We start from the raw sequence: 27990 nt of genomic DNA on the forward strand, positions 1-27990 counted from the left end.
CGCCTCCGTCCAGTCCTTTCGTCTTATCGCATTTAATCATAGTTGTCTTGTTGTTGTGGCTCCCAATAACACAAGATGACGACATTATAAGACTCCTATGTAGCCTACAGCCCTGTGGTGGAGAGTCGTGTTTTGCCTCCTGCTAACAAAATGATGTCATTGTGACGTCAGCTCTAAAAGGGTCTATGGGGGGAACGAGTTGTCTCGCCTCTGAGCCCCAGATGGAGGGATACCAGCCCTGAAACAAGGTCTGTGTAGACCTAAGTCTGAAAGACGTGACAATGCGGGGAAGGTGTGACATTTTGATAACATATAACGTTGACGACCACACTGCAGGAGATTTAAATAGCAGATGTTAGCAATTAGCACCTAATCCAGAGAAGAAGAGCGGCTGATGTAAATGTCTGCAAATTGGGAAAACAGTGAAACTCAGGGGCTCCTTACCCTCCGAGCAGAGGACGAGATCAGCTGTCGGGGGGCATGTCCCCTGCATCCCCTGCAAGTGAATAAAAATGATCATGTTGTTACAATGCAACGTGCTGCTGGGAAACCTGGGGTCCTGGAATTCACGTGGATGCCACATGAAAACGATCCATCCCCAAAACACTGTTGCACCATGCCATACTGCAAAAACTGCCCAGGTATGGCTCAAGGAACTTGACAACCTACCTCACCTCACAACCCACAGGACTCAAAGGATCAGCCACCTACGCTCCAGTACCAGACCTACAGGACACCCCAGAGAGGTTGTGTGTCCATGCCTTGACAGGTCAGGGAAGTTTGATCCAAGGAGGCCGCATCATGAATCAGGGGTACCAGCACATCCCACAAAAGCCCTGTCAGATTGGGATCTGGGAATTTAGAAGCCAGGTCGATGCCTTGAGCTCTTTGTCACGTTCGTCAGGCCATTTATGAGCAGTTTTTGCGGTGTAGCATGGTGCACTGTCCTGCTGGAGGATCCACTGCCTGAGGGGGCGTACCTGGTCTGCTACAGTGTTTGGGTGGGTGCCGTGTGTCAGGTGGCATCCACATGAATGTCAGGACCAAAGGTTTCCCAGCAGAATCCTCCATTATAACAAGGCGATCAATGTTATTGACCCCTTTCGACATGAAGGAGCAGCAGCTCTACTGCGAGCTCCCTCCGGACGTCCGAGCTCCTCACCCTATCTCTAAGGCTGAGTCCAGCCACCCTACAGAGGAAACTCATTTCAGCTGCTTGTATCCGCAATCTCATTCTTTCGGTCACTATCCAGAGCTCATGGCCATAGGTGAGGGTTGGGACGTTGACGGACCAGTAAATCGAAAGCTTTGCCTTCTGGCTCAGCTCCCTCTTCACCACGACAGTACAGCACAGTGCCTGCATCACTACAGAAGCTGTGCCAAACCGTTGATCCATCTCATGCTCCATTCTACTCTAACTTGTGAACAGGGCCCCGAGACACTTAAACCCCCCCCCCAACACTGGTTTGAGGTAATTTAAATAACACATAGCCCTAACTTTATTTTGGAAATTGCAGCATGGAAGCATAAAATGCAGGAAAAATTAAACAGTTGCTTACAAAACAGGACCTTGTGATGCAGGAGCTGCCTTAAGGCCTCACTACTTGCTTTGGTATTACACCCCCCCACCCCCCCCGCCCCAAAAATTGCAACCACTCATATTGCCACTCCATAGTGATTCTGGATCTGAGTCAAGCACTGAGAATGTTCCACTTGGAGGCCAGTTATCTTATTTGACACATTTTTGTTTCCACCAAATTCAGCATCTGCAGGCCGAGTTAATCATTGCCCTCAAGTCAGCGTGTTCACCGACACACGTATACATGGATTTGGCAAACGGAAACTGTGCCACTTACAAAACAAACACATTGATTACACAATGAGCCTTTTGAAGCGTTCATTGTAACCTAATTTTTAAGCACATCTGCCCTAGAGTCACCTTCGCAGAGACCGAAGTCCTGCTATTAGATGCTGACAGATCTCACCTGTAATGTACAGAAAAACTTGTGAGCTTGAAAAAGGTGTTTCTCTCGCTCACACAATCACTTGAATCCCATCCTTGTTGAGAGCTTATTCCACATTCACGCTCATACAAGTCAACTAACAGCTACTGTATGTGTGAATCACAACACTTGCAAGCACGGAGGATCCAACGGCTAAACAGCAAGTTTATTTTGGTTAGGATCAGAAACACAGATCATGTCCTGAGGGTGAGATGAGATGATATCAAAAATCCCCTGACTGAGATATGGCAATGATGGTTGGTGGTGTTCCGGGGTGGGTAAAATGAGTGGGAGAGATGGGTGTGTTACAATGCTCAGTGAATAAGATCGGAGGGGAGCAGTTACTCTCGACAGCAGAGAGCAGCATTGACCTTTCCCATGGCAAACTCCAAACAAACAGGGGAGACCACATGTCACTGCGTCTCCCATTTCATAATCCTCCAGTTGCTCAAAGAATCGTTTCTATTCAATAAAACCTAGTTTCAGTTGAAATGAAAAACAAAAGGCACAATGATTTTCAACTCATTCTTGTCTTTAATATGCACAAGAGTTGAAAGCATCAATGAGCCACCTTAAAGAGAGGAATTCAATCTAAAATTTATAAAAAGATATAAACAATCAGAGGCCAAAACGCTGTCTGTTGCTTTTCTCCTATTATTTTATTTAAAACAACTTTTCATTAGCAAGTAAAAATCTTGCAACAAACATAAGCTTGTATCCAATTCGGATACAAGGCAACGAAATTGTAAATCTTTAAAGTGGCTCGGTCTAGTCTGCTAGTTCACGACTGTACACCCTCTCTATAGTTTTGTTCAGTAATAAACAGCTAGTCCCAAAAACAAGCCTGGGCTGCTCGTTAACAACCCCACCCAATATTTAAAACCCCAGTGTGACCCCCTCCCCACCTGTTCTGACCCCCTCTCAGTAGTTAGCAGCCAACCAGAGGATCATAAAGTCTTCGAGACCAGGGCTGGGGTCGGGTTCAGAGTTCGACACCCTTGAACCCGCGCCCGCAACTGGGACATGGGACGGCACATTTTTAAACAGCCCGTCACCACTTTTACGAAGAGCGAGAGAGAGAAAAAACAGCCCGTTCCAATTCATCAGCATGTCATCACAATACATATGCAAGTCAAAAATAAAAACATTGAAACAGAAGTATTGCTTCAACAAAAAAAAAAAACAACAAAAAAAAAAAAAAAACCCTCCCCAGCCATCTGTGACAGTAAGGTCATCGTCCATCCAATGACTGTCAGCTGCAGCAGCTTTGTACAGGCTTTATGTAAATATATTCATATATTCATTAGACGGCAAGGAGAGATACACATCACATTTTTTTGTACAATTATTCAAATTGAGTGATGACATGTGACCTCTTCATCGAAAAAAAGTAGTTAAGTACTGTAATCAGGACCTGTACTCGTTATATAAGTCGAGTCTTCAATGAGTATAGGTCCCTTTCTGCAGGCAGACATCGATATGCCTTTCTCAACGTGTGCATAAGACTGAAGAAAAGTAAAACATATGGACATACGGAAGCTCCACAGACTCAACCAGAAGAAAAACATGACCCTAAAATATCTGAAGAGAGAGAATTTAAAATAATTAAAATAAGCTTAAAGGTCAGATAAGCAAAATTCGGGTCGATTTTAGCTCGACGATTTCTTTTTGTTAACCCCTAAGTTTCACATTGCAGGGGGGAGTCCCGAGCGAGCACTCGGCTGGATCACAGGACGCGACCGAGCTCGAGCTGCACAAAGTGGATGTCCTGTTGGGGGACAAACGCTACAGCTGACACGTTCCTCTTCTCTTAAAGTCTCTGCGCCTTCACCTAAAGGTGCTTCCTCCCGTGACAGGTATTCACATCCGTTAAAAAAAAAAAAAAAATTTGTCGCACTGCTGAGTCAGAAGCAGGCAGTTAGCAGGTCTGTGTGTACTGAAGAAAAAAAAAAGAATTATGGCATTTTCTTCACATTTTTGATGATTTTCTTTTTTAAACAAACGTTAATTCAACAGAGGTCACGTTAAAAAAAGTGACGTCATTGAGTCAGAAGTCCCGTCAGTCAGTTTGCCACGGTGTCCTCTTTTTGCCTCGGAGCCCTTTCACCCCTCCACCTGCCCCAGGACTCTCCTGGGAGGGCAGCGGGGGTCCCGTGGTTAATCATGGCTTAGTTCTGGGATTAACTCTTTAAACTGGGTGAGAGAGGGTTATTGGGGTGCCCGGCCTTCGGGAATCTGTGTGACTAAGTGTGTCGACGTGTGTACTCGTATGTCAGTGTGCGTGCGCGTAGGTGAAGTAACACCAGAGGACAATCCAGGGGAGGGAAAGCACAAAAATAAACCACAAACAAACAGCAGTATTTCTTCCCCATAAGTGATATGATGGCTTCTAACAGAAGTATGCACACAAATCCTAAGTGTCAAAAAGTGTGTGTGTATGTGGGTGTTTGTGTTTGAAGATGTGCTTGTGTTTTTGTCTCTGTGAAGACTTGACATTTGGCAATTAAATCTTGCCACGAAGGCTTTTTCTTCCTTCTGGTTTTATTTTTGTTGTGATATTTAGAAGCACTGGCAGAGAGTACTGACAATCCTCCTGATGCAGGTTGCCAGGTGGTGATGGTGCCTGTTGAATGACCAGGACTCCTGTGTAGGGTCGCCGTGTTCGGTGAAGGATGACCGTTTAGAAAATAAAAAAAGGAAAATTAAAGAAACACCCCACAGTGCAGAAGTGGGGTGGGTAAATCCTTCAGTGGTGAGATTCCATGTTGAAGTGATGCTAAGTAAATCCTTCGGTACCAGGTTGCCAGGTTGGAGGAGAGATGGATGAATGTCTGGGGTGATTACAGAGTACCCGTGCAGCTGGTTGAACCAAACATCCTGGCTTTTAGAAATTAAACTCCTTTGTTTGCATGTTGGAAGCTGGATCAAAGTTGAAGGTCCCTCCTTGAGTGGTGTCAGGGATCAAACTGGGGTCTTCATCGATCTGTAAAGGACAGATACCGGGACATCACCACAGTGTAAGTCATCTGATGAGCAGGAAAAACAAATTTAAGTCACAAGGTGTGAATCACTGGTGGTAAACGTACATCATCTCCTGAAAAGTACTGATCAATAATCTCAAAGGCTAGTTTGTAGATATCCTCATTCTCGTGCTGCTGCAGATTTTCTATCTTCTCCAAACCTGGAAAACACAAACACAATATTCCCTCCATTATTAACAACATTAACACATTAACCTGGCCACTGCAGATAGGGCTGGGTACCAAACTGTTCCTATATGACCAGTACCTACTGGACCAAATCATATTTCTGTGCCAAGTTTTGTTGCCAGCTTGTATGTGGTCAAAAGAGACAAACCGCACCAGAGTTCGTTTGTAACCAGAGGGGGACCACTTCTTCAAGAAGGTCTCGGTCTGGTTGTTTTGGTGCGCACCACAGTGTGACTGCTGTGTTCGCACCTGCCCAAATGAACTTAGGGGGCAAATGAACTTAAGTTTGATTGTACCGAACCAAAATGGGGCAGGTGTGAAAGCACCCTTAGTCTCTCCTGAGTTATTAGTACTGAAACTGTACAGCTCTATATTATTAGGTGTTAAATTGTTCAGGTTCTAATTATTATATGAATTTGTTAATAGTGTTTTAAATGTATTTGTTACTATATATCTATATATAATAAAGGTCCAGTGTGTAGGATCTAGGGGCATCTGTTGACAGAAATGAAATACACATTTCATAACTAGGTTTTCATTATTCTGTAATCACCTGAAAATAAGAATTGTTGTGTTTTCGTTACCTTAGAATGACAAGTTTATTATCAGGATTTCTTCGGTCTGTTCAATGATTGTAAACAGTTATTGGAAATTTTCACAGTAATGTGACTGAAAATATTTATGGCCCATCCAATCTGAATTTAAGACAATTTAAGACTTTTTAAGGCCTTATATTGAGCAAAATTAATTGAAGACATTTTAAGACTAATAAAGAACCTGTAGCACCCTGATTATCTACATACATAGAGATTCCGCGTCCATGGAGTTTGCCATGTTATTTTTTTTTTTTTTACAGTAGCCCAGAACGGACAAACCAAACACTGGCTTTAGATAGGGCCAATCACGTTTTTGCGTCAACTGCTGTCAGTTCTGCAACCCTACACTATGGACCTCTAAGTATACTTTAAACTGTTATTACAGTTCATATATTGTTCAATTTCAAGTTCAAATTTGCCTTTGCTGTTAAAATCAAGCCAGGCTTTAATGGTTTTGACTGCCGTTGTGTGCATTATTTTTTTAAAAGTATCAGTTCAGGCACTGGTACCATTTTTAAAAGTATCGTTTTAGCACCAGTGTCAGAAAAAACCCAAATGATACCCAACCCTAACTGCAGACAGTAGCATCGTCCAATTATACGATCAAAGAGGCTGTCAAAATATGTATGTTTGTCAGATAAGAAGACATGGGAAATTATGTACCAAAACTCCTTAAATAAAATAAAACAGCACCAATTTTCCCAGTGAAAAACACATCTGAAGGTTGTAAGAGGAAAGAAACTGACTAAAGTGCAATGCCAGGACACCATCAGCCAGACACTGACCTCCACACTCCTCTATGATCTCAGCAATGGTGCTGGCTTCGTCTCCTGCCATGATGAGGATGTTCTTCAGGCCGTCCAGGACGACTTGCACCACCTGGGAGTCCTTCACCGACAGCAGGTTACAGAACGGGGGGATGACATTCTGCTCCACCAGGAACTCCACCTACACAAACCCCACACATACACACCACATCCATACTTGATTACAACACAGGCACATGGTTACAAGTGTAGAACGCGTCCTTGTAATTTCACTCAAGTCAACATCGCCTAGTTTAATCATTCAGTGTTTAATCATTCAGGGTGATGTAAACATTTACTATTGACATTATAGGATATTATATGACTGACACACATGCTAGGTAAGGTTTAAATAAAAACACATCCCTCACAGCAGTAAGAGGAGTCAAACAAGCTCCAGATTTCTACATGATTGGTCCCAACGCCCAGCTCACCTGGTCTTTCCTCCCACTGATGGTGAGGTTGCTGATGGCCCACGCTGCCTCCTTCTGTGTCCCAAAGTCACCCTGTAGAGAGACAGGCTGTCACTGAGATGTGCACATAGCAGGTCTTTTTTACAAACAGCATAACACCGAAGCACACAGACAATCTGGGCCACATTTGCACTCAGTGTTAGATTCATCTTATACAGAGTTGTTTTGCTTCTCTGGCGACAACACATAAAATGTGTCGATGCAACCGAGCACATACGGTTAACGCCAACATTATGTTTCCAAATTTAGAATTTATACCATCTGTTGCGAGAAATGAACATAAAGAATAAAGAAGACAAAGCTCATGGAATGTATTTCCCGTTGTTCCACCATGCACAAACCTTCGCCAGTTGGTGAATGATCATAGGAATCAGTCCAGCTTCGATCACAGCTTGGACCTGCTGCTGGTTCCCAGCTGTAATGTTGGACAGGAACCAGACTGCTTCCTGTAAACAGACCAATCACAAATGCTCAGAGCTGGCTCTATATCCTCCACACACACACAAATATCTCAAACCTCCCATGTATTCCTCTTCCACTACATTACTGTCTCTAACTGAGCTAGCACACAGGGAATAAAGATGACGATTGGCCTTCCAAATAGTAACTGTATTTATAGAATAAATAATCTGGCTACAGCACCTTAACCCCCCCCCCCTACAGTTTTATATTTCATATTTCACTGAGTCATGTTGTGACAATATGTTTAGCCACAGTTTGCTAAATATTTGACAAATAATTTAACCCTTTAAAACCTGAGCAAATTGGCCCGATTTCTTTCCATAACGTGGAAAGGCGGCAATGGGCAACTAAGAAAGAAATTTAGCAAGAAATTAGTAAAAAGGAAAAAATTAAAAACAAAATAAATAAATAAATAAAATAAAATAAAAATAAAATTAAATTAGAAAATGAAAGAAAGTTATAAACAAACACATAATGAGCTGGAAAAAGTGCTTAAAATTCATTAAAAAAAAAAAAATCTGGATCTACTAATTTTTTTTGCAATTTGTGGGACATTTCTCACCAAGTTGCTCACTGCCTTTTTCCCTATGTTTGTGAAAGACACTGCACCAATTAACTCAGGGTTCAAAAGTTTAAATACTTGTGTCTGAAAGCAGCACAAGTAAAGTGATGTCGCTCCGGATTCCAAAGGGTCAATTTTGTGCTCTGAGTTAAAAATAGAAGCTTGCTGCGAAAATAGGAAGACATGTGACTATAGTAGAATCTGCAAGTCATACACTATCCTCCAAGCTTGCTCAGGTGCACTGTCATAAACACCATGAGCATAGCTAGCTGGTCAACTTATTGACCATTATTACAGCATCATATCCTTAGTTATATATCTGTGGAGTTGCCCTCCACCTTAGTTGAGTGTGTTGTTTATTTTTAAAACAGCATTTGTAGCCTACGTGCGGTTAACGGCTGCAATCAACACAGTGAATTACACTAAATCCCAGCGTCAAATATAGCACAACACAGCGACTGTTTCTCTAACATGCTCTCTCCTTTACAGAGTCTCCATCCCAGTGCACTGCAGGATGGATAGACATATTCCTGAGGTCCACCATCTAAAATACAGTTTTGGGACGTGTTCAAAGTTTGCACCGTTGACTGACATCGGCCTCTAACAGCTCCGGACACCAGGGAGTTCACAGCTTTAGTCAAAAAGTCAAAAAGTACTGTTGGAAGAAATAAAAAGAAGGTGTCGGTGCTGAGCTGAGGCAAGAGTTACCACCTCAACGTCCCGTAACTCCATTTCAAATTGCAGACCTCGGAAACATGTCTATCCTTCCTTGGGTGGACTGTGACTGGTGTCCGGCTGTGCAGCTCCCCCGTGCAGCAGCTGCCACAAGCTTCCTGTCACAACACAACTGACAGCTGCTGCAGGAGGAGATGGTAAATTTAAAAAAAAAAAAACAGAGTCGCTGTGTTGTGCTAAGTGTCGTCTCATTTGTGGTCTGATATACAGCACATTCATCAAGTGCCATATTGTCATTTTCCAAACTCCTGTAGCTGCAGCCTGGTTGCCATGGTGATGGACTAACGTGACTTCCAACTATTAAACACACGTCCGTTCTCTGTTTAAGAAAGAATGTTAGCTGTTAAACAGGAGGTAAAACTGACTGGAGGGGAGCTTTAAAGAGAATGTTGTGTATGTTTTTAACCTATACCCTATATTTCCCATGTTTTGTGACTAATAGAGACAATTTTTGAAATCGGTCCAGTATTGAAAGAGACCGCTGCAGCCTAAGCAGCAAAACAGGCTGCAATATAATCCCTAGGGGGCAACTGTGCATTGTCAATTTACGTCCACTGAAAGTGTTTTGCCACTGACAGGCTCAGGTTGTTATTATGGAGAAGACCCTACAGAGAAATGAAACATTTTTCCCTACTTTTCCCTGATTCGGTCTGATAGATTTCCACGTTGTCACAATCAGCTGAATATTCAGCCATGACACTGAAAATCGTTTAGATAACACTAAGCTTTGCTTTCTGTACCACGACAAATGTGTGGAAGGTTTTTCATGCCACCAGTCACCTCTCGCGAGATTTTAGAACAAGATTTCTCCTTGAGCGAGCCATAACAAACAAATCAGTGAAAGATCAAAACGTTTCTCTGTACAGTCCTTTCCATAATGTTGTCAGACACTCATAAAAACAATCTGAGCCTGTCAGTGGCAAAAACAAACACTCTTAATGGAGGTAAATTGATGGCGCAGATTTGCCCGTAGGGATTACATTGCAGCCTGTTTCACTGCTGCAGCTGCTGTCGTCTCTGAAGACTGGACCAGTTTTAAAAATTGTCGTCTCCATTTGTCACTTAGACAGGAAAACACGGAGAAACATGTTCCCTTTAACGTGGGTAGTTCTTGAACAGCTTTCTTACAAGACAGGCTGATGTGAGTTTGGTGTTTGTAAACCCTTGGGATGAGTGTTTATGTTTTGATTTCACTATATGATTCACAGTTGATGTGCTCCAGTGCAACCAGAGTAACAGACCTCCACATATCATATCTAAAAAATGTATTTTAAAAAACCTATACGCAGTACAAGTGAAAAAGTAAGGGAATACATACAATAACAAATCTGCTCCAGATACATTATCCTTCCTGACAGTGAAACAGATAGCTTCTTATAAATGTCATGAACTTCACTGCAGTTCACAAGTCGCACACACCTCACTCATATTTCCATGCTATGCCATAGGAAACTGGCACACTTACAAAAAGCAAAATAAAAACAACAACGTGAAGGTTGAGGCTGTGGTTGCGATACCTTGTTGATCTTTTCTTTAGGGTGCGTGAGCAGGTTGGGGAAGTGTGAGAGGACGTCACAGTTGAGCACGACCTGTGTCTGCTCGTCTGTCCCTGTCACGATGTTACCCACTGCCCTCAGAGCTGCCGTCTGCAGTTTGGAAACAAAAATACTTTGGTGAATAATTCAACAAGGATGAAATTTTCATCTTACTGTGGACAAAAGGCAAACGCTAATGGAGTCCATCAATAAAGCAAGAGTCTCACCTGAACTTTGACCTCCTGATGGCTGAGGAGAGGCACAAGAAATGGAACGACTCCAGAATCGATGACCATTTGGATCTGCTCGTTGCCGCCGTCCGTCAGATAGGACAGAGCCCACACTGTGTCTACTAAGATCTGAACACACGGACATGAGAAACTCATAAGACAGCGCAAATCTACCAAAATGAGCAAACACAACATGATGATCACCCTTCGCTCTGATACTCACATTTATATCGGTGTGATATATTAGCACACAGAGGGCAGGCAAAATCTGTAGGGAAAGAAAAGTAGGTTGTGAGTGGGTTGGGTGCAGGCAGAGGCATAGATGGTTCAGATGAAGGCAAAAACAAAATCACAAAAAAGGAATAGCTGTCAAAACCAGACTTCAAATGTCGCATAAAGAGCTTTATAGTTAGAAACTCCCCTGGGTGATGAGGCTGATTTGGCGACTGAAAAAGGCGCAGCAAAAACTCGGGTGTGAGTCAGCCAGCAGCGACAGAGTCAACTGCAAAGCAACACATCCATCCGCCTGGCACATGAAAGTCTGCACACACACACACAAACACACACCCACCTCTTGCACAGTTTCCATAGGTGGTGGTGGATCCTTGTTGCGGCACAGGTTAACAATGACCCAGGTGACATTGCGGAGGAAGGTGATGGGGATTGATGGGTTGATGAAAGAAAGCAGGGGCTTGACCACGCCCAGGGAGATGACATAATCCCTGCACTGTGGACCATCACCTGCGCACACAAGGTGGAAAAGGTCAACACCACACTGCTTCCCAGCTGCATGTACACACCTAAATAAGAGGATGCTACTTACCTATAATGTTTCCTAAAGCCCATACAGCCTGTTCACATACGTTCTGGTGGAGAGAGTGTAGCAGTCGCAGGAACAGGGGCACTGCATCTGCACACACAAACATTAGTGCATGAAAAACTTGTCCATAGTGGCAGATTGTGATACACCAGTGATAAGCTCTGTTGCCTGGTGACATTCAAAGCCAAATTAAATATACAGAAACCCATAACTGTATCACAACAACAGCTTATGTTAGCCTGAATACCAGTATAAACTAGAGGCTGACATTTTTTGGGAATCTTGTGGGATTCCCGTGAAATGAGAGTCACTTTCACTTTCATCATGTGACTGGGATGAGACGGAGAAGTCGTCAATAAGAGCATGCGCATGGATGGATTACTGATTACTGGGCACAGGCCCAGGGCGCAAAAGTGTTAAGGGCCTTCCATCTGCGAAATATCACTTGAATTAACACAAACCAATCAGGGAAAGTCTCAAAATGACCACAAAGAGATGAAAAGGAACTGCAAAGAGAGACAAAATAACTACAAAAAGGGGCAAAACAACCATAAAAAGACAGAAAACGACTAAAAAAAAGTACCACAAAGTCTCTATCTTGCTCCTGTGTAGGACAGGTAGTAGGGCCTTTGCATATTTGTGCCCAGGGACCCACTGTCTCATAATCTGCTCATTAGCAGATGAGCAGCAATGAGAAGTCAGCAACAACTTCTTTGTTTCCACCGACCACAGGAAATGTGAGAGTGCCAGTGCATGAGCAGTAAAATATACTGTTTGGATAATATTATTGCAATGCTAATTTCCTTTTATGTGTTTAGCATTAAGCCAACGGACGAAGCGCTAGTTATTTGCCACATGGCTGTAGTAGTTAGAATCAAAATAGTAGACAAACATGTTTGGTTTTGTTTTTACCAAGTGGGGTTTCACTCAAAAGGAATTTGCCTTGATGTTTGGTACATACAATAAACATATTGAGTGGAAGTGAAATCAAAAGCAAAGAACATAACCACAGAAAAATTACAATAAAAATATGAAAACATACTATAAAATTAGTGCCGTCAAAATAACGTGTTTATTTCGATGAATTAATCACAGAAAAAATAACGTCACTGAAGGTCACAGTGGCTTTGTCACATAGTGGAGGCAGACCAGACGACACTGCCTGGCCCTGTGAATGGAACATTTACATTTAAAAAAACGCCCAGATGGAACTGTTGACAGGAGCACTGTTTGCTGCAAATACTGTAGTAACTAATTTTCATACCATCCCACCACTTCAAGCCTGAAATATCACCTCAATGCAAAACATTTAGCAGTGAATCCAGAGGTCTGAGCTAGCACAAGCTCTGATGCTAGCGCTAGCAGCCAGCCTCAATCCGCCCACCAGCTGGACCAACTTTCTCATTTAAGAGCTAAACAGTGCACTAAAATATGTTTCTGTAAACAGCTGAGGCGAGAAATAGACAATGCAGTAAGATCTTGATTCAAATTTGATCAGTGCTACTTAGTTTGAGCGAAGTTCAAAGGCAGTGATTCTCATGACTGACAGCTGCGTTAGAGACTCCTTGGCCCTGATTGGTTGTTTGCAGAGGAGTAGGATTTGATTTATGTAATTATACTTCAATTTAAGAAATTGTATTACTCGGTCCATTTTAAATAAAGTCATATAATCTAATCTTAAATGTTTCATGGTTTTTAATCTGTTGTTTCTTTATAAAATCAGGGTATATTTTAGATAAGTGACATTTCTCAGATCTAGACTGACCGTCTCTGTCACAGCCAGCGAACCACATGAATGCTGATCATGGTTTCCACTCTCCAGTCATGTTTGGCTTTGTTTCAAAACAAGAGTGCACCATTATCTAATAAAAACAATCCAAAAAATGACTTACGGCCTCATTGAGTGAAAAAACAAATAAACATTCCTGCTCGACAGAGTACAGACGGTATACAAACAGACGGCGGGACGACAGAATGTGGGGTCAACTTACTGGATTTAACCACAGCCTGAGTCTGTGCTGACGTCCCAGAGGCGATGTTGGTCAGAGCCCAAGCTGCCTCAAACTGAAGAGAGGGGCTGCAGGACACACAGAAACATGATAAGTTTAAGACAGAGAGAAGCTTATTTAGTTTCCACTGGTGAGCAGGACAGAAAAGGGAGGAATAATAATAGTGATAAATATTGCTGAACACTTCCTGGATTCCCAGCTGCCAACACAAGCTGTTCAAGGCTGATTTTTTTATTTCCCCCAAAGCACCTGATACACTCATCTGCTTTTGGCCTTCGAGTACTAAAAGGGCTTTTTAGAGCAACACGCTTCAAACCTATTTTAATCGAAAGCTTTTTGCTCATCAGGGCACAGTGGAGTTTTCCATAATTAGTGTCTTCAATATCAGTGTCAAAATCTATGTGAGTCTGTGTGCTGGAGAATACATCAGACACCCGATCAGAGGTCTGGATATCGTGCTGTTTGGCGAACTGGTGCTGTGCAACTCTCATGAAATGATTTGAACAAAATGATGCAACAGAATATTAGAAATCACACAGACACTAGTGATCCTCACACCACCCACCAGCCAAATGCTGGTAAAGCATGGCACAGGGTGTTAAGTCCGTCTTCTCCGCTAAATATTTCATCAGGCAGCTAACCATGATCTGGGTTTCCTTGTGGTCTCTTCGTCCTTAGCTGGGATGTAAAACAGTGAGCAGGGTGTGGTGCCCTTTGTGATGTAACAAGCCACTGTGGTTGCCTGTGGACAAATGAGCTCTGCACTAAGATCAATTCACAGCTTTAATTTGAAGAGCTCAGAAAATACTTTTTGTCTGTTTTAAATGGTGCTCGTCTTCATGCTAGAGATGCACCGATTTATCAGCCGAACATCTGTATCGGATAGTATTCGCCTTGTTGCCTGCCTCTGGCCTATAAGCAAAAAGGATGACACCCAACAATGGCAGTGGCCGATGTTTTTCTGTTGTGTCACATCAGTTCTGCGCAGGCTAAAAAGCAGGGCTTGAGACAAAACACGTCCCAACGTCCAGGGGAACAGAGATCTTTACCAGGATGCCTTCGGGTTGAAGGGATGCAGCCATGTTGCCAAAATTATAAGGGGCCCTACACATGCCGCATCTTTAACCGCCTGGAAAATGCGAGGTATATATCTTGGGATGGCTTTCGAAATTGTTGTTTTATACACTGATATTGGCCCTGAATTTCACAATCGTTGCATCCCTGCTTCATCCTGCACATTGCATTGTGGTTCTGTACCTCATTATGTCATTAGACTGAGCTGGATTCCTGCCATAATCCTATGGTAACATACCAGACAACTATGTTCTCATGATGGATGTACATGGGTTGGACTGCACTGCGGCATCTGAACCTCAGAAATTACACAAATGTCCAATAAAAGCTGGTGCTCCATGTTAACATGATGCTGCCTGCTCTTGGTTGCCATGGTAAAATCATTACAGCTTCTTCTTTACAAGTTCTCCCACCCCAACTATTCAATCTCGCCCGAGTGAACACAAGGTCCTGGGAATTGGGGAACTCCGAGACACAGGAATGCTGTTATATTTGGCTTGGCCTGGTCTGAGGGGACCAGCCAACTGCCCTGCGCACCTCCACACACTCTCACGTGTGGACACAGTGGGATACGCACACGCGTGCACACAAAGCCTCTGTTGCGGCAAAGACTGGATGTAGCAGCGTACCAGTAATCCATCACAGCAGTCTGCAGTCTTAACAGCTAGAACACTCAGTTCATGGAGTCACAGGGAGAAATAACGCCGAAGGCAAACACAAACTGTTTTGGAAGCAGACTTACTTGTCGTCCCGTTCCAGGCATTTGACTAAAATGGGCAGGATCCCAGACTTTATCAAGTCGTCGATGGGAGGGTTTCTGTCACTTGAGAGCAGTTTTCTGACAAAGGGCAGACAGAAAGAAATCTCAACAACTTGTACAAAAAAACACCCCAGCTGATGTATGTGTGTGTGTGTTCTGTCAGGCACTCACCTGGCTGCCTGTACAGCACTGAGCTGGATAACTGCATTATCACTGGTAGCGTTCTGCAGTGACAAGGAGTGAAGGCCGTGATTAATGTTAGCACAGCATAATTAAACAGTTCAGGAGCCACTGTTGGTACATGAGGGAGAGGGAAATGTATAATGAGTGATCTTACCTGTAAGATGGCATCAAGCGTAACATTTTGCTGCACAGAGAGAAATGAAGAAGAATATTAGCACACTGTAGCATCAAAAATAAACCACTCCAACAGTCAACTGTAGACGCCCAACTTTCCCTCATGTCATAAGCGTGCTATAAGCAGTGTGCGAACTATATCATGGCTTTTTGAGGAGCTTTTCGTTTTACAGGGGTGGATGGTGAAGGTGTGCTTGTCCATGTCTCAAAATGTGGACTAAATGTAGCCCCTTTTACACTGCCTCTTGAAGGCGGGAATTACACACCATCAAGGCGCCTCACTGTTGTGTATAAAAGGTACAATTGCAGAAAGGGGGGGGCAGCGTATCATCGTCTTTAAGGTGGCATCGGAGGTGCTTACAGCGCCGAAACGATGTCTGAAAAAAGGACAGCTGGCTGATAGCAGTTAGCAGCTAACTCAAAGAAGAAGAACAGTGGATGAAAATGTCCGCAAATTGGGAAAACAAGAAGGTCCGGGAGAGCCTTACCCTCCAAGTAGAGGACGAGTTCAGCCGCCTTATAACAGAGACGGTAAACGATTGTTATTGCCATGTTACGTCGTGGTTATTGCTTATAAAGCGCTCCCGACGCATGTTATATCACACTAGAGGCCGACGCTGTCCTGTTGTATGTCATGGGGCGACAGAGCCTTTTCCATAGCTGCCCCCTCTGTAACATTCTCCCTAAAAACATTCAAGACTGCACTGACCTGTCCCAGTTCAAATCACTACACAAAAGACATCTTTTCAAAACGGCTCTTAATGTGCATGTGTGTATTTTATTGTAGTCTATTTTGTGATCGTTTTTAACCAATGTAAAGCATCTTCAAGTACCTTGAAAAGCACTCTATAAATGAAATGTATTATCAGTGTTAGTATTATGTCCAAGAAGCCTCTGTTGCTTCCATGATGCCAGCATGCTGTCTAAAAATCAGACACTGGAGCAGCATATTGTTGCAGCTGTTTGGTGCTGTGTAAAAATGCAAAGGAAGCATGAAGAAGGGACTTCACAGCGGCCCTATAGCGTGATCTCTGTGTAAAAACAGCTTGTGACTCTTGTTGCAAATAAACATTCATAGCTTTATGTCTGCACATCTGAAATATTGAAGTCTGTTTTATTCTGATCATTAAAATAAAGTGAGTCAAGTTCCTGATATTGCAGCGCCACGCTTCAATGGTGTTGACAAGAATAGTACGCATGCTGGTATCCTTATTAAAATGGACTGGTGATGAATCATCCGCATGCATGAATCATACATCAATAACAGTTTAATATCACACATGATTCAGAACGATGAAGATACAGAAAAACATGAATAAATGGCAAAAATAGCATATTGTCAATATTTTAGAGACCCCCCAGAATTTGTTTTCATGGGAGCTCATGTCTCATTAAGAGGAGCAAAGCTCACCCTGGCTCTCCTGTAGATCGCACCCTGGTTACCAGTAAACATTTTGTAGCTCAAGTTGCTCAGATATCATTCTCACAATATTAAATGTAGGGTGTGGTATGAATTCAAATTTTGAAAAACATAAGCAGATGTTATGCTTTTGCAGCATAACAAACCAAAAAAGAAAAACCCCAAACTGACCCTTGATTAACACCCCTTAACATAATACGTTGAATTTATGTAAATGTATTTTCTGTTTACAAGTCTGTATTGAGACTTAAGCAGCTTGCCCCACTGAACCCTGGTGTCTGACACGAAAAATTAGTTATGCAGAATATGCAAAAGCTTGGTGGCCTTCTACGTAAACAGATGAGAGAAATCACAATGAGCCGTGCCCTCTCTCAGCTGGGCGCTCTCTTTACTCTCAAGTGTCTTTGCTTGTGTCTCTGGACATCACATAGGGCTGAAAGAATATAGCTGTGCTTCCCCTATAAATGTACTGACCTGGCGGGCTGCTAAGCCAATGGGAACCCCCACCAGGCCAATAAAAATACAAAAATAAATACACTTTTAATGCCAAAAACGATGCCAGTATACCGCCTATATTCATTCTACAGTGGAGCACCATGCACCAAGAACTGCAGCAGCAAACCGCCTTGAGTCCAAGAATGAGGCGAACCGTCTGTGCTTAGTTCATGTCTGTAATAACAGCAGGACAGTCAAGTGTCTGTTATTTAAACTGCTCAAGGCCCTGATTACACAGAAAGCGTTTAAGCAGCTGGATGCACTTTTTGTAATTATTTTTAATAAGCCTCACGGTTCTGTTGGAGCACTCTAACTCAGAGAGGAAAAAATGCCCCATGTCATCTCTTTTTTGTTGTCTTTTTTCCCCATTGTCCAATCGGATGATTTGAGAGGCGGGCCTTCTGTGGTCGTCTCAACAAGTAGTATACAGTTGGTAAACAATGGAGGAGAAACTGGTGGTAGTGGCTGGTGGATACTCAGAGCTATATGGTCCAACGATAGACAGCAGGTTGTCAAACTGCCCCTGAGTCATCCTAAAATATTTCTGGAAACGGCCATCATTGAGGAGAAGCTCCTGGACCAACTGGTGGTACTCCCCATGATCCACCCTGTTTTTTAGGGTCTCATGTACCCACACAGATCTCTGTTTCCCTGTGTCCAACTAACTATTTACTGACAGCCTCTCACCCTCAACCAGAGCTACAGCAAGTACCCTCTGCCTCAACATTTTAGGAACTAGATACTAATTACATTCAAATAACTAACTAACTAAATAAATAAATAAATAAACAGTAGATTGATCACACGGGAAGGTTGGCCTTTTAAAAAAAGGCAGTGCGGTACACCACGCGTTTTGCAACTGTGTGATCTAAGTCAGTTAAACTGGTGACGAGAGGAAAACCTCATCAGTAGGCCAGTGGTTACAAAAAAGGCTTGGTAGTGAACGACATGCTATCGTGCTCACAAATTCTGTGATTCGGTTTTTAGCTGAGCTACACCACAGAATATTCAGTTAAATAAGACTGGTGATGCTGTTTTGTCCTCATTGTTCTCCCAACTTCTGGCGTTTGCTGCTGGTGTGTAATCATGGTAGGTGGTAACAGGAGTATGTAGTTGTGTAGTACCACTACAGTGCTGACTCTAATATTTAAAACCTCATCACTTCAACAAACAACAATACCATTAGCTTCAATCACAGCTCCCCTGTCATGGAAATGCTGCTGTGTCTAACACACAGACCTGAAATTAAGAGGTAATAATTTTGGATGAAACAGTTTGGACGTGCGGCACACAGTCATCCAGTTTGTGATCAGAACTCATTTTCTTTCTCACCACTGCTGCTGCAGTTCCGGGCGACAAATTTAGACAGCAATTTCAATATGTGATTAAAATGCATGAATTGGCTCACCCTGCTGGCTATTTCTCAACCTTCCATTAATCTACTCAAAGAACACGATCAGAAGGCAATGGCTTTGGAGATAAATAGATCTTGGGCAGCATATTGCAACACTCTGCCCACATACAGCACATTATATCATGTGAAGAAACTAGAAAGTACATTGAAATGATGTTTAAGCAGCCAGAGAGTGGGGCTTACAGTTTTAAATGCAACATTCTGGATCTAGAAAGATTAGCCACGGTACAAACTCCTAAAATCCTTCCATCAGTAAGATAGTATTAGAAGGTCAAATCACAATTACGCAAGATATAATTTTCACACATTCTCAATAATGTTTTGGTTTTATCTGCTCTATTTTTTCTCTTGCCAAACCAATTCAATTAAGGTCGATGTTTCACTCGTGGTTCTCCAGGTAATATATAAAATCTATTTATTCAAGTGGAAAACCAGCGCTGCGGTTTATCCTGAGAAACTCTAACATTATTTCTGGAAAAGACAAATTGATTTTCAAACTAAATTTTTCATTGCTGTGAGGACCACAAACAAAATTCATTCCCTTTAACTGTACTGGAGCGGTGGCAGCAGATATTACAAACTGAGATATGCATGGACAGACAAAACTTGGTAAAGGCCAAGACACACCCAACTGACATTGAGGAACTAGCGGCGACCAAGGCTGACTGTTATGTCGCCTCATGTCACAGGTGTCTTGATGAGATGACAGCCAACTAGCATGTAGTTCTGCACCTACATGACAGGAAATAACTCCACACCAGCAGGCAGTAGAAGTCAGTATTCTTCATCAAGCAAAGTAAACCAGAAGACCAGCAGGACCGATTCAAGATGCTAGTTAGCCAATTAGCACATTAACAACACAACCCAATGTTGACTGATTCAACATGCCGAATCAGCTGAAAAAAAGCTGCCAAGTGCCAACGGTGCAGGACGAACTGCACAAACCAGGACAAAATAAACTCACCAAACCAGCCATCCAGTAGCTGTTGTGGAGCGTCCAACTGATCTCACTGAGCAGATAAAGTTTACAGAGTTGTCATGGAATTGTAGATGCACCACTACATGATCTACTGATCCTGGAAATTTAAACATCTACAATTCCATGACAACTAAGAGAATGTGTGATATGACTGAAAGTTCCAGAACAGCCACTAAATAAACGCTGGGTGAGATTTGTTTTGTCAGCTTTTTTTGAGATGTGGGTGAATCAGCTCTTTGAAGTAATAATAACATGAATATGCACTGATATTTAATTTGCACTGTAAATGCTTGTATTTGGGAGGACATCCCCGTCAAACCAGAACTTTGCTGAAGCTGTCCAGCAACTGTTTCTAATGTGCATCACATGTAGTTTGAATTAAATACACTGCCCACTTGGTTTTAACCCTTCTGACCCATTATCCAGACAGTCCAGTCTCACTACATCTCCCTCGCTCTGGCACATACGCACACGCCCACACTTACTCCTTTGAAGTCTGAGTCGACATCAGAGTCCTCCAGACTCTCCTCCAGCGGGACGTTTCTCTTCTTCAGTAGATGTTCGTCTCGTTTGTTCTGACAAGAGGAAAAAAGACAGAAAAGCAATGAGGGGAGGAGATGAAAGTGTTCATTAATGCATTCATGAATTCTTAAAGCGACAGTGAATCTAGGCCTACCTCAAAAACAATCCCTCTGCCACAAACTTTTACTTTCTGGAGTGCAGCTTATGTATTAGAAAACCCATCCTGAGTGGGTACGTCAGAGAAAAGTCTGCCTGCTGGCTAGTCCGCAAAGCAAACACACACTCATCTTTGAAAGGACAGTGAACCTTAACCGTCCGACCCCCCCTGTGCACATTCTGCAACCCCACAGCGCACATTCACTCAGCGGGGGAATACAAAGACACACATGTACATACAAGCAGAAAGAAAGAGCCACACATCCCGTCACTTTACAGGGCATGTGAGTCAGTGGTAGGAGGAGATTCCCTTGCCCTACATTCCTGTGCATCATGCTGATGTGCGTCACTGATGACTAATAAGCTAGCGCAGTGCTTCTTGCTGCTCTGATCCAGCTAAATGGAATGTGCTAGACTTGAGACCACCTCAGTTTTTCATAGCAGTGACGCTCTGTGTTTTAGCACCCCTGGCTGTGCCAGTGTTCTCCAAACGGCTGCTGACGGCTGTGCTGCTCTATGTGCCTGTTTACCAGTATTCCTCAGGCTTTCTCTGAAAGCATAGTTCACATACCAAGGAGGAGGCGCTTCAGCCAAAAGTCTGGGGTTTGGTTACTCTTTAAGTGTCCCCTGATTTTTGTTTATTGGAATTACCAGATAAGATGACCCCATATCAAGACATGCCTTCTAATAGGACGTTTTCATGCTGTCATTTTCTTGACAGTGTCACTTCTGTACCATGTCGGGCTGTCTGAGACACATTTTTACAGAGCAAAAGGTCAATTTCAATTTCAATCTTTCTGTCAGGCTCTCTGGCTTTCCTAGAAACCAAAGGGCACCTTCCTCTCCCACAACCTACATATGTCTCCCCTATTTCAGCAGACAAGAAACAGCTCTGAATATATCATGTGATTTTATTAATGCAGATAAGACACACATGGGCAAAATTTATCAGTAATGCAATCAATGAAGCCTACTGAAATGATTATTAAACGTGCTGAGGATATTCATGCTGAGAGGAACACTCTATAACTCTGATGGATGAGCCACACTTTCTGTGTCAGTGCTGTATTTGTCAAAGTCATCTGGTGTAATCCACACACAAAATTCTTCATTAAAGGAATACTTCACCCATTTGTATATCAGTCACGCCGTGTTACCTTGAATTTGTGAAGTTTATTTCCCTCACATGCCTCCACGGAAACAGCAACCATATTGATTTATTGATTGACAGGGGACCACGATTAATGACAGCGAAACTCCATCAGAACAACGGTTAACGAACTCTCACACAGCTCGTGCAGTGCAATGGAAGTGTCATTTATCCAGTCGTATGCGCAGTACTTCACATGCATTTTTATTAAAAAACCTTGGTACTGGAGTCTGGTTTTGAAGAAAGCATATTAAGTTTACTTTCAGTACAGTTTTAAATAATAAGGTTGTGGCAAAAATGGATGTGTTTGAGAAGTACTGAGCATGTGGCTGGATAAATGACACTTGGATTATGCTCCAAGAGTTGTGTGAGAGTTTGTTAAAGGATGGTTTGATATAGTTTTGCTGTTGTTAAACATGGCCCCCAATCTTCAAGGTAAGACAGCATGACAAACTGATTTATGAATGATAATTCTTTGGGTATTCCTTTCAGGAAAAAGTGATTTGTGATTGCTCTTCTTGTTGTCAGATATCACAGTCAAACAGAAACAAAGAACTCTTAACCTAGGTAAGATGTGACTCATCTCTTCATCTATTACAAACCCCAATCAGCCTCTGACTCTGTGTGAAAATAAAAAAAACCTCAGACTCTTCAGGAAAAGACGCACAACAGAACTGAGCACACAGAGACAGTGCAACACTTAAAAGCTATTAAAACCTAACTGCTGTTAAACTCAAACCATCAAGACCTATAACTTCCATGAGGGTGAAAACAGTTTGACTTAATCCAATCATCTCAACACTTGACAGACAACACTGAAAGCCACAACTGGAATACAGAAGCTCAGTGATCTGCTTAGAGTCTATGAGGATCTGAACACTGAATACTTTTAAGCTTTTTGTTTCCAAGCAAGTTTTTGTTCACAGTTCTGCCCAAAAAATGCATTAGTATCAGCAAGAAACAAACCACCAGGAACTGTCACAGTGTCCTCAAGGGCTGTCTCAAAGTGAGTGTCAATGAAACAGCTCTGAAGTGTCAAAGGCTTGGCTAACAATGTTATGGCTCAGCGATTGCCCATGAGCTGACAGAAGAATACTTACAGAAGTGAAAACACAACTACCAACAGATAAAGAGCCCCATGCAGGATGTAGCCATGCTTGTATCAGAGTGCAATCAGGAGATAATGACACCATAACCTCAGAAGATTAATCGTAAGATGCAAAACCCTGTGCAGGTCTCAAGTATAGAAAAGCCAGGTTACAGTTAGTTGTAGAGATCTAATTGGTTCTTCTGTCATACTAGATGGATGGAAATAATTATGTGTGGGTTAAAAATGTGATTCAAGGTGTAGCCTACCGCATCATGTGTGAAACAGGTTGGTGTTAGGCTTGGGAATGTATGGCTACGGTTAGAGCAGGAGGAATGCGTAAGTCATGTCTGTGCATATCAAACTGAATGCATCAAATCTCTTTGGACAATGCCATCAAAAAGCAGAGCAGTGATCAGAAAGAAGGCGAATATCCCCTACAGAGAGCGAGGAGTATAAATGCCTGCATCTTGTGATGTCTGTGGGTCATAAACTTGGGTAATCAGTGACTGGAAAGAATATAAAACACTCCAACTAAACACTGTAAAAATTCCTACACTGGCCAGTTGATTAAAGCAGAAGCCATTTTAATCTGACAGTCCTCGTTTCATTTTAAGCCCACTGTGCACAGTAGAAGACCAACACGACAAAAAGTATGTCATACATAAAAACAACAACTAAGAAAAGTATATTCCCCCATTGTTCATGTTTTGCAGAGACTATCAACACGTGCGTCTGTGCAGACACTAACACTACATCAACAAATCATAGTTCCCCTCTCCTTTCAGTCCCATCACCATGCTGGAACAGCCGGAATGCAACAAGTAACAACAAACACAGTAGCCTGGCAACAAAAATGGATCCTGGCCCAACTTGTGTTGCAGTGCAACATAATTCGGCAACAAACTGTGTTGGCCAAATTGAACACACTCCAGGTAGAAAACTTTGTACCCTGTCTGTACTCATTCTTCTGCTCACCTGTAAATACTTTAAATAAACAAACTGTTTTAAGCTTTTGAGGAAGTTTTTTCTCCGACCATTAACTCACAAAAACTGAGCAAGGATTAGAAAAATTCAACAACAGAAACACATAAATGCTCAACAGATCCATGTTGCCTCAGACGGTGTCTGCTGGGAAGGGATCCTAATTATAAACGGACCAGCCCAACAGGTATTTTGGGGTGTAATTAATGACCACGGGGGGAGGAAATCACACAGGAGTGCCTTCAAACAGAACTGTCAGCGTAGTTGAAGTTCAGAGGGAAATCAAAAATTCACAGCTTGCAACGGTTCTTATGAGAAATGCTTAGTTGCAAGAAAAAGTGTAATAGTGGGTAAAACGTGAGTTGTGTCATATCAAGCTTGAGCAACACTTATTAACGATTAATCGAAGAGCTAGTTCTGCCAGACGCAATGACCTTAAATGTAGAGCTCTACAACACTTACTTGCACAGACTGTATGGTTGCCTCCTAGTGGTTCTCAACATACTCAACTTTCTCAATGAGTCCAACTAGAGCTATAATCGGCCCCCCAAAAAAAATCAGGCTCTACCCTACATAAACCCACAGTTTCTGTCTGAGCCTGACTTTTTTAATATTAAAACATTTATTACAAGCTTAAGTTAACCGAAGTCTTTTCACTGTGGTAACAGACACTTATGACACGATCTCCGACACGTGCCTTCTCCTACCAAATGTTAAGGACAGCTCAAAAACTGTCATATCACATATATTAAATAGAGATTGGATAACATGTCTCCTCATCAATGACAGACGGGAGTCGTGATGGTTTGATGGCAACACAGACCATACATTATTCAGGACGTTACACAGACTATAAAGTCTGCATTAAAAGACAAAAAAGAGAGAAACTGGAGCAAACCCAAGCTGAAGCAATTTTGAGAAATTACAGTCCGGCCCAGCCTAAACTCGGCAGGTCAAACCCAATCAGTCCAGACCAGTCCAACCCCACTGGTCTGGAATCTGAGATTAATCTATAATACACTGACTGAGGCGTGGTGTGTGTGTGTGTGTGTGTGTGTGTGTGGAGACAGGCAGTGCATCGTTTCTCACCTTTCTCAATTCAACTGTCACCTCATTTCGATGTCTTCTCATAGTCTGCAACAAAGAAAAAAAGAGACAGCAAATGAGAAAACACTTGACATTTTTTCAACTATTACTACAGTGTAAAAATATTAATTTTAACCTTTTACATGGATAACATAATTGCCTAATAAATCACAAAATATCCTGAGCAGAGATATCACACTGTATATTTTCCATTAGATTACACACCTCATTAACAAGTTACTTCATTTCGGGATCTTATAACCATTCAAAATGGCAAAACTTTAACAACAGGGGGCACGCAGATGACTTGTTTTTCTCCCCAATTTAGACATGACTGTGAGTGAAAACCAAGAACAGAAACCACCACTGACACAATTCAAGGTAAAAGACTACAAAAACAGCAAAAGCGAGGACAGGCTGACTGTTGGGTTAGCAGTTCATCCTGAACAGTTTGAGATGGTCTAAGATCTTGTGACTGTTTGAAGAGGTTCATGTTGCCTTCCTAAATAGCCTCTTATGTAATCTGGGACAGTCATAACTCAGGAGGCTACGGAGCGGAGAGGTGTCTCCCAACCACTGCAAAACAACAATAATGCCACAACATTGACCCAAACAAAACAAGTGTCCCTTAAGGAGAACATCTCAATATAAATGTCCAGGCTGGTGTCAAGAGAAATGCATGTAGCCTGGTGAACTTTAATGAGCTCAGCTTATCTTGCTTAGCTTCTGTTGATTGCTGTACTCAAAATATCAACTATTAATAAAGAATATATGCCGACAAAGACTCAATTGCTAAAGCTCATTGAGGCATTATGGTAAATGAAACCAGCAACTCTGCAAGGCAAAAAAAGAGACATGGTATTCCAGGGTAAAAATGCCCGACTAATATAAGCCATAAAAGCATTATATACGGTATCCTGCAAAACAAAGAAGCTTATGACCTGCAGCATGTGAGACTTTACTGCTTTGCAATTCAAAGCTGCTCCTAATGATGTCAGAAATGAAGAGCAATCTGTTATGCCTGACCTAAATAAGTAAAACCCAAACTGGCGTTTGCTCCCCTCCTGTAGTCTGAGTCATCCATTTAGCAAAACTCACATTCATGCAGAGGCTCTTAAGGCGACCCAGGTCAGACATCCAAGATGCCTGAAATAGCATCAGGAATGCACTTGGCAAAGCCCCGTCTGTCATAGTAGCCATGTGCTTGTCACACTGACTGCAAAGTTTCAAAACAACCACCTATGGGGCATCAATCTGTGCTTTGAGGCTTTTGGGGATGAAACAGCACCCTGACAGATTTTGAAGGGCCATTTGAACGTACCTTTGTTTGTCTATTTGTTGGTAAGCCTTAAGGCTGAGAGAGCTGCACTTTGCTTAAAAACGTACGCAGATATAATAGATATTTTGTACTTTGACATCTCCCCTTCCTTTTCTCCAATACTGTCAGCCTGCCTCATCTTGGCTTATCTGAACACGGCCTTCGCCAAATGGTTTGGCCGTCATGTCAATGAGCATTACAGACAAATGCTGTCACTGAGATTTATAATTAGACTTGTTAGATGAATGATGCTGCAATACCCGGCGTTTTAGACCTTCCATTTAGAGGTAGGGTACATAGTATACCAGTGGGGTTTTCTAGAATATGGGAATTGCCTGAAAAGCAACCAGAACTGTCTTTAACATTTACATTTCATATAAGATAACAAAAGCCTTTAGTAATCTCGAGGGCAGAAATAAGCACAGATACATAGAGAAGTGAAATATTAAAAATAAGAATACATAAAATAAGAGAGAGGGCATATATAAGAACAATTAATGTCAAAGTTATGCTTGATAGCGGCAAGTCTAGCATAAGTAAGCACTGTAATCCAGATAATATACTGTGTTAGTGTTGTCTGTGTTAATACAGCATAACAGCAACATTATATAAGATAACATGTTGAGCACACAGTACAAAATGCAGCCATGTATAACGCTGCAGTAGTATTAAATATTCATTTATTTATAACACTGTGAGGTAACATTTGATAACGTTACACTAAGTTATATTAGAAATGCTAGCTCAACGTTATCCAGGTATGCTATATCTATTTCTCCCTGATGGTCTCTAATAAAACAATAAATTTATGAACTTATATTGTTTAATTTAGCAACACATTTGCTATATTTCACACTAAAGTAGCCAGTAAAACTAACTCACTGCATCATTACCATTCAGCTAAGTGTTGCTAAGTGGTTTAGCTAGCAGCTCAGTTTAGCTAGCTCACCTGGCTTATTAGCCGTTTGCTTGACGTTAGCAAGCTAACAAGGAGGGGCAATGTTTGGTCAGGGTGGATGTGGACCAACCATGTAATTCAATATAAACTGATGTTTTTAACAATTATGGCAACTGTGTGTGACGTTCGCAGGTTAACACTGGTGTTATTAGGGGTCAGCCGGCTGTGAAACACAGCAAATGTCACGGTTACGGTGCCGGTCGGGCCCTGCCTCTGCTGCCACCGGTGTCCAACTAGCTAGTTAACGTTAGCTTGCACTGACAGCTACATCGCCTGCCCTTAATTCTCCATATTATAACGGTTCAACTGTGGTGTTGCCTACTCTTTAGAAACATTACTAAATAAATAAAAACAGAGCAACGTTGTTAGCTGGATAACAGTTACCAAAATGGCTGAATTACAAGCAGCATCAGTGTTAACAAGATAGGCCAGTAAGCACTTTTGATGGCGAACTCTTCATGTTAGCTAGCAAGCTAACATAGCTAGCTAGCTGACTCTCTGGCAGGCTGGCAGCTGCAGCCGGGGCCAGACTCCCCAACGAGGCCCAAAGACTATTGGTTTTCTACGCCAAACTAACCGGATTCACAATACCCACACTCGCATGTACATGTCAGCTCACCTCGACATCACGTCCTTTATTTTTAAAGCTCTTGATGCGGTGGTTTTCCAAGCCGGCGTTTTCTGCCATGGCTGTATGGGGTTTCGCTGTAACTCCGGCTTTCGGGATCTCCTCCGTGAAAGACGAGGCACGGCAGCTCCTGTGCTGCTGCTGGCTCCGGAGAGGGGGAGG

The 27990-nt window shown here is 42.4% G+C and overlaps 1 protein-coding gene across 1 annotated transcript; it reads right to left on the bottom strand.

Moving 5' to 3' along the window:
- Nucleotides 1–2143: 2143 nt before the first annotated feature.
- On the bottom strand, nucleotides 2144–27981 carry kpna3 (karyopherin alpha 3 (importin alpha 4)). The gene is made up of 17 exons (XM_033617734.2): nucleotides 27820–27981; nucleotides 24928–24972; nucleotides 20425–20514; nucleotides 15612–15641; nucleotides 15446–15498; nucleotides 15257–15352; nucleotides 13423–13508; nucleotides 11435–11521; nucleotides 11183–11352; nucleotides 10835–10879; nucleotides 10609–10740; nucleotides 10364–10492; nucleotides 7429–7533; nucleotides 7049–7120; nucleotides 6594–6756; nucleotides 5090–5184; nucleotides 2144–4986 (listed from the first exon to the last, which is right to left on the bottom strand). Exons 1-17 carry the CDS (start codon nucleotides 27886–27888, stop codon nucleotides 4888–4890), a joined length of 1566 nt encoding a protein of 521 aa, XP_033473625.1. The 5' UTR covers nucleotides 27889–27981; the 3' UTR covers nucleotides 2144–4887.
- Nucleotides 27982–27990: the final 9 nt, after the last annotated feature.

Source organism: Epinephelus lanceolatus, chromosome 14 (genome assembly GCF_041903045.1).
Source record: "Epinephelus lanceolatus isolate andai-2023 chromosome 14, ASM4190304v1, whole genome shotgun sequence".
Taxonomy (NCBI): domain Eukaryota; kingdom Metazoa; phylum Chordata; class Actinopteri; order Perciformes; family Serranidae; genus Epinephelus; species Epinephelus lanceolatus.

Bases quoted from the DNA above. Each gene is read 5' to 3' on its own strand.
- kpna3 (XM_033617734.2), bottom strand. From the start codon at position 27,888: ATGGCAGAAAACGCCGGCTTGGAAAACCACCGCATCAAGAGCTTTAAA. The intron at 10,880-11,182 runs GTGGGTGTGTGT...CTTTCCCTACAG, and splicing joins CTATGGAAACTGTGCAAGAG to ATTTTGCCTGCCCTCTGTGT. The intron at 10,741-10,834 runs GTGAGTATCAGA...CCGTGTGTTCAG, and splicing joins TATATCACACCGATATAAAT to ATCTTAGTAGACACAGTGTG.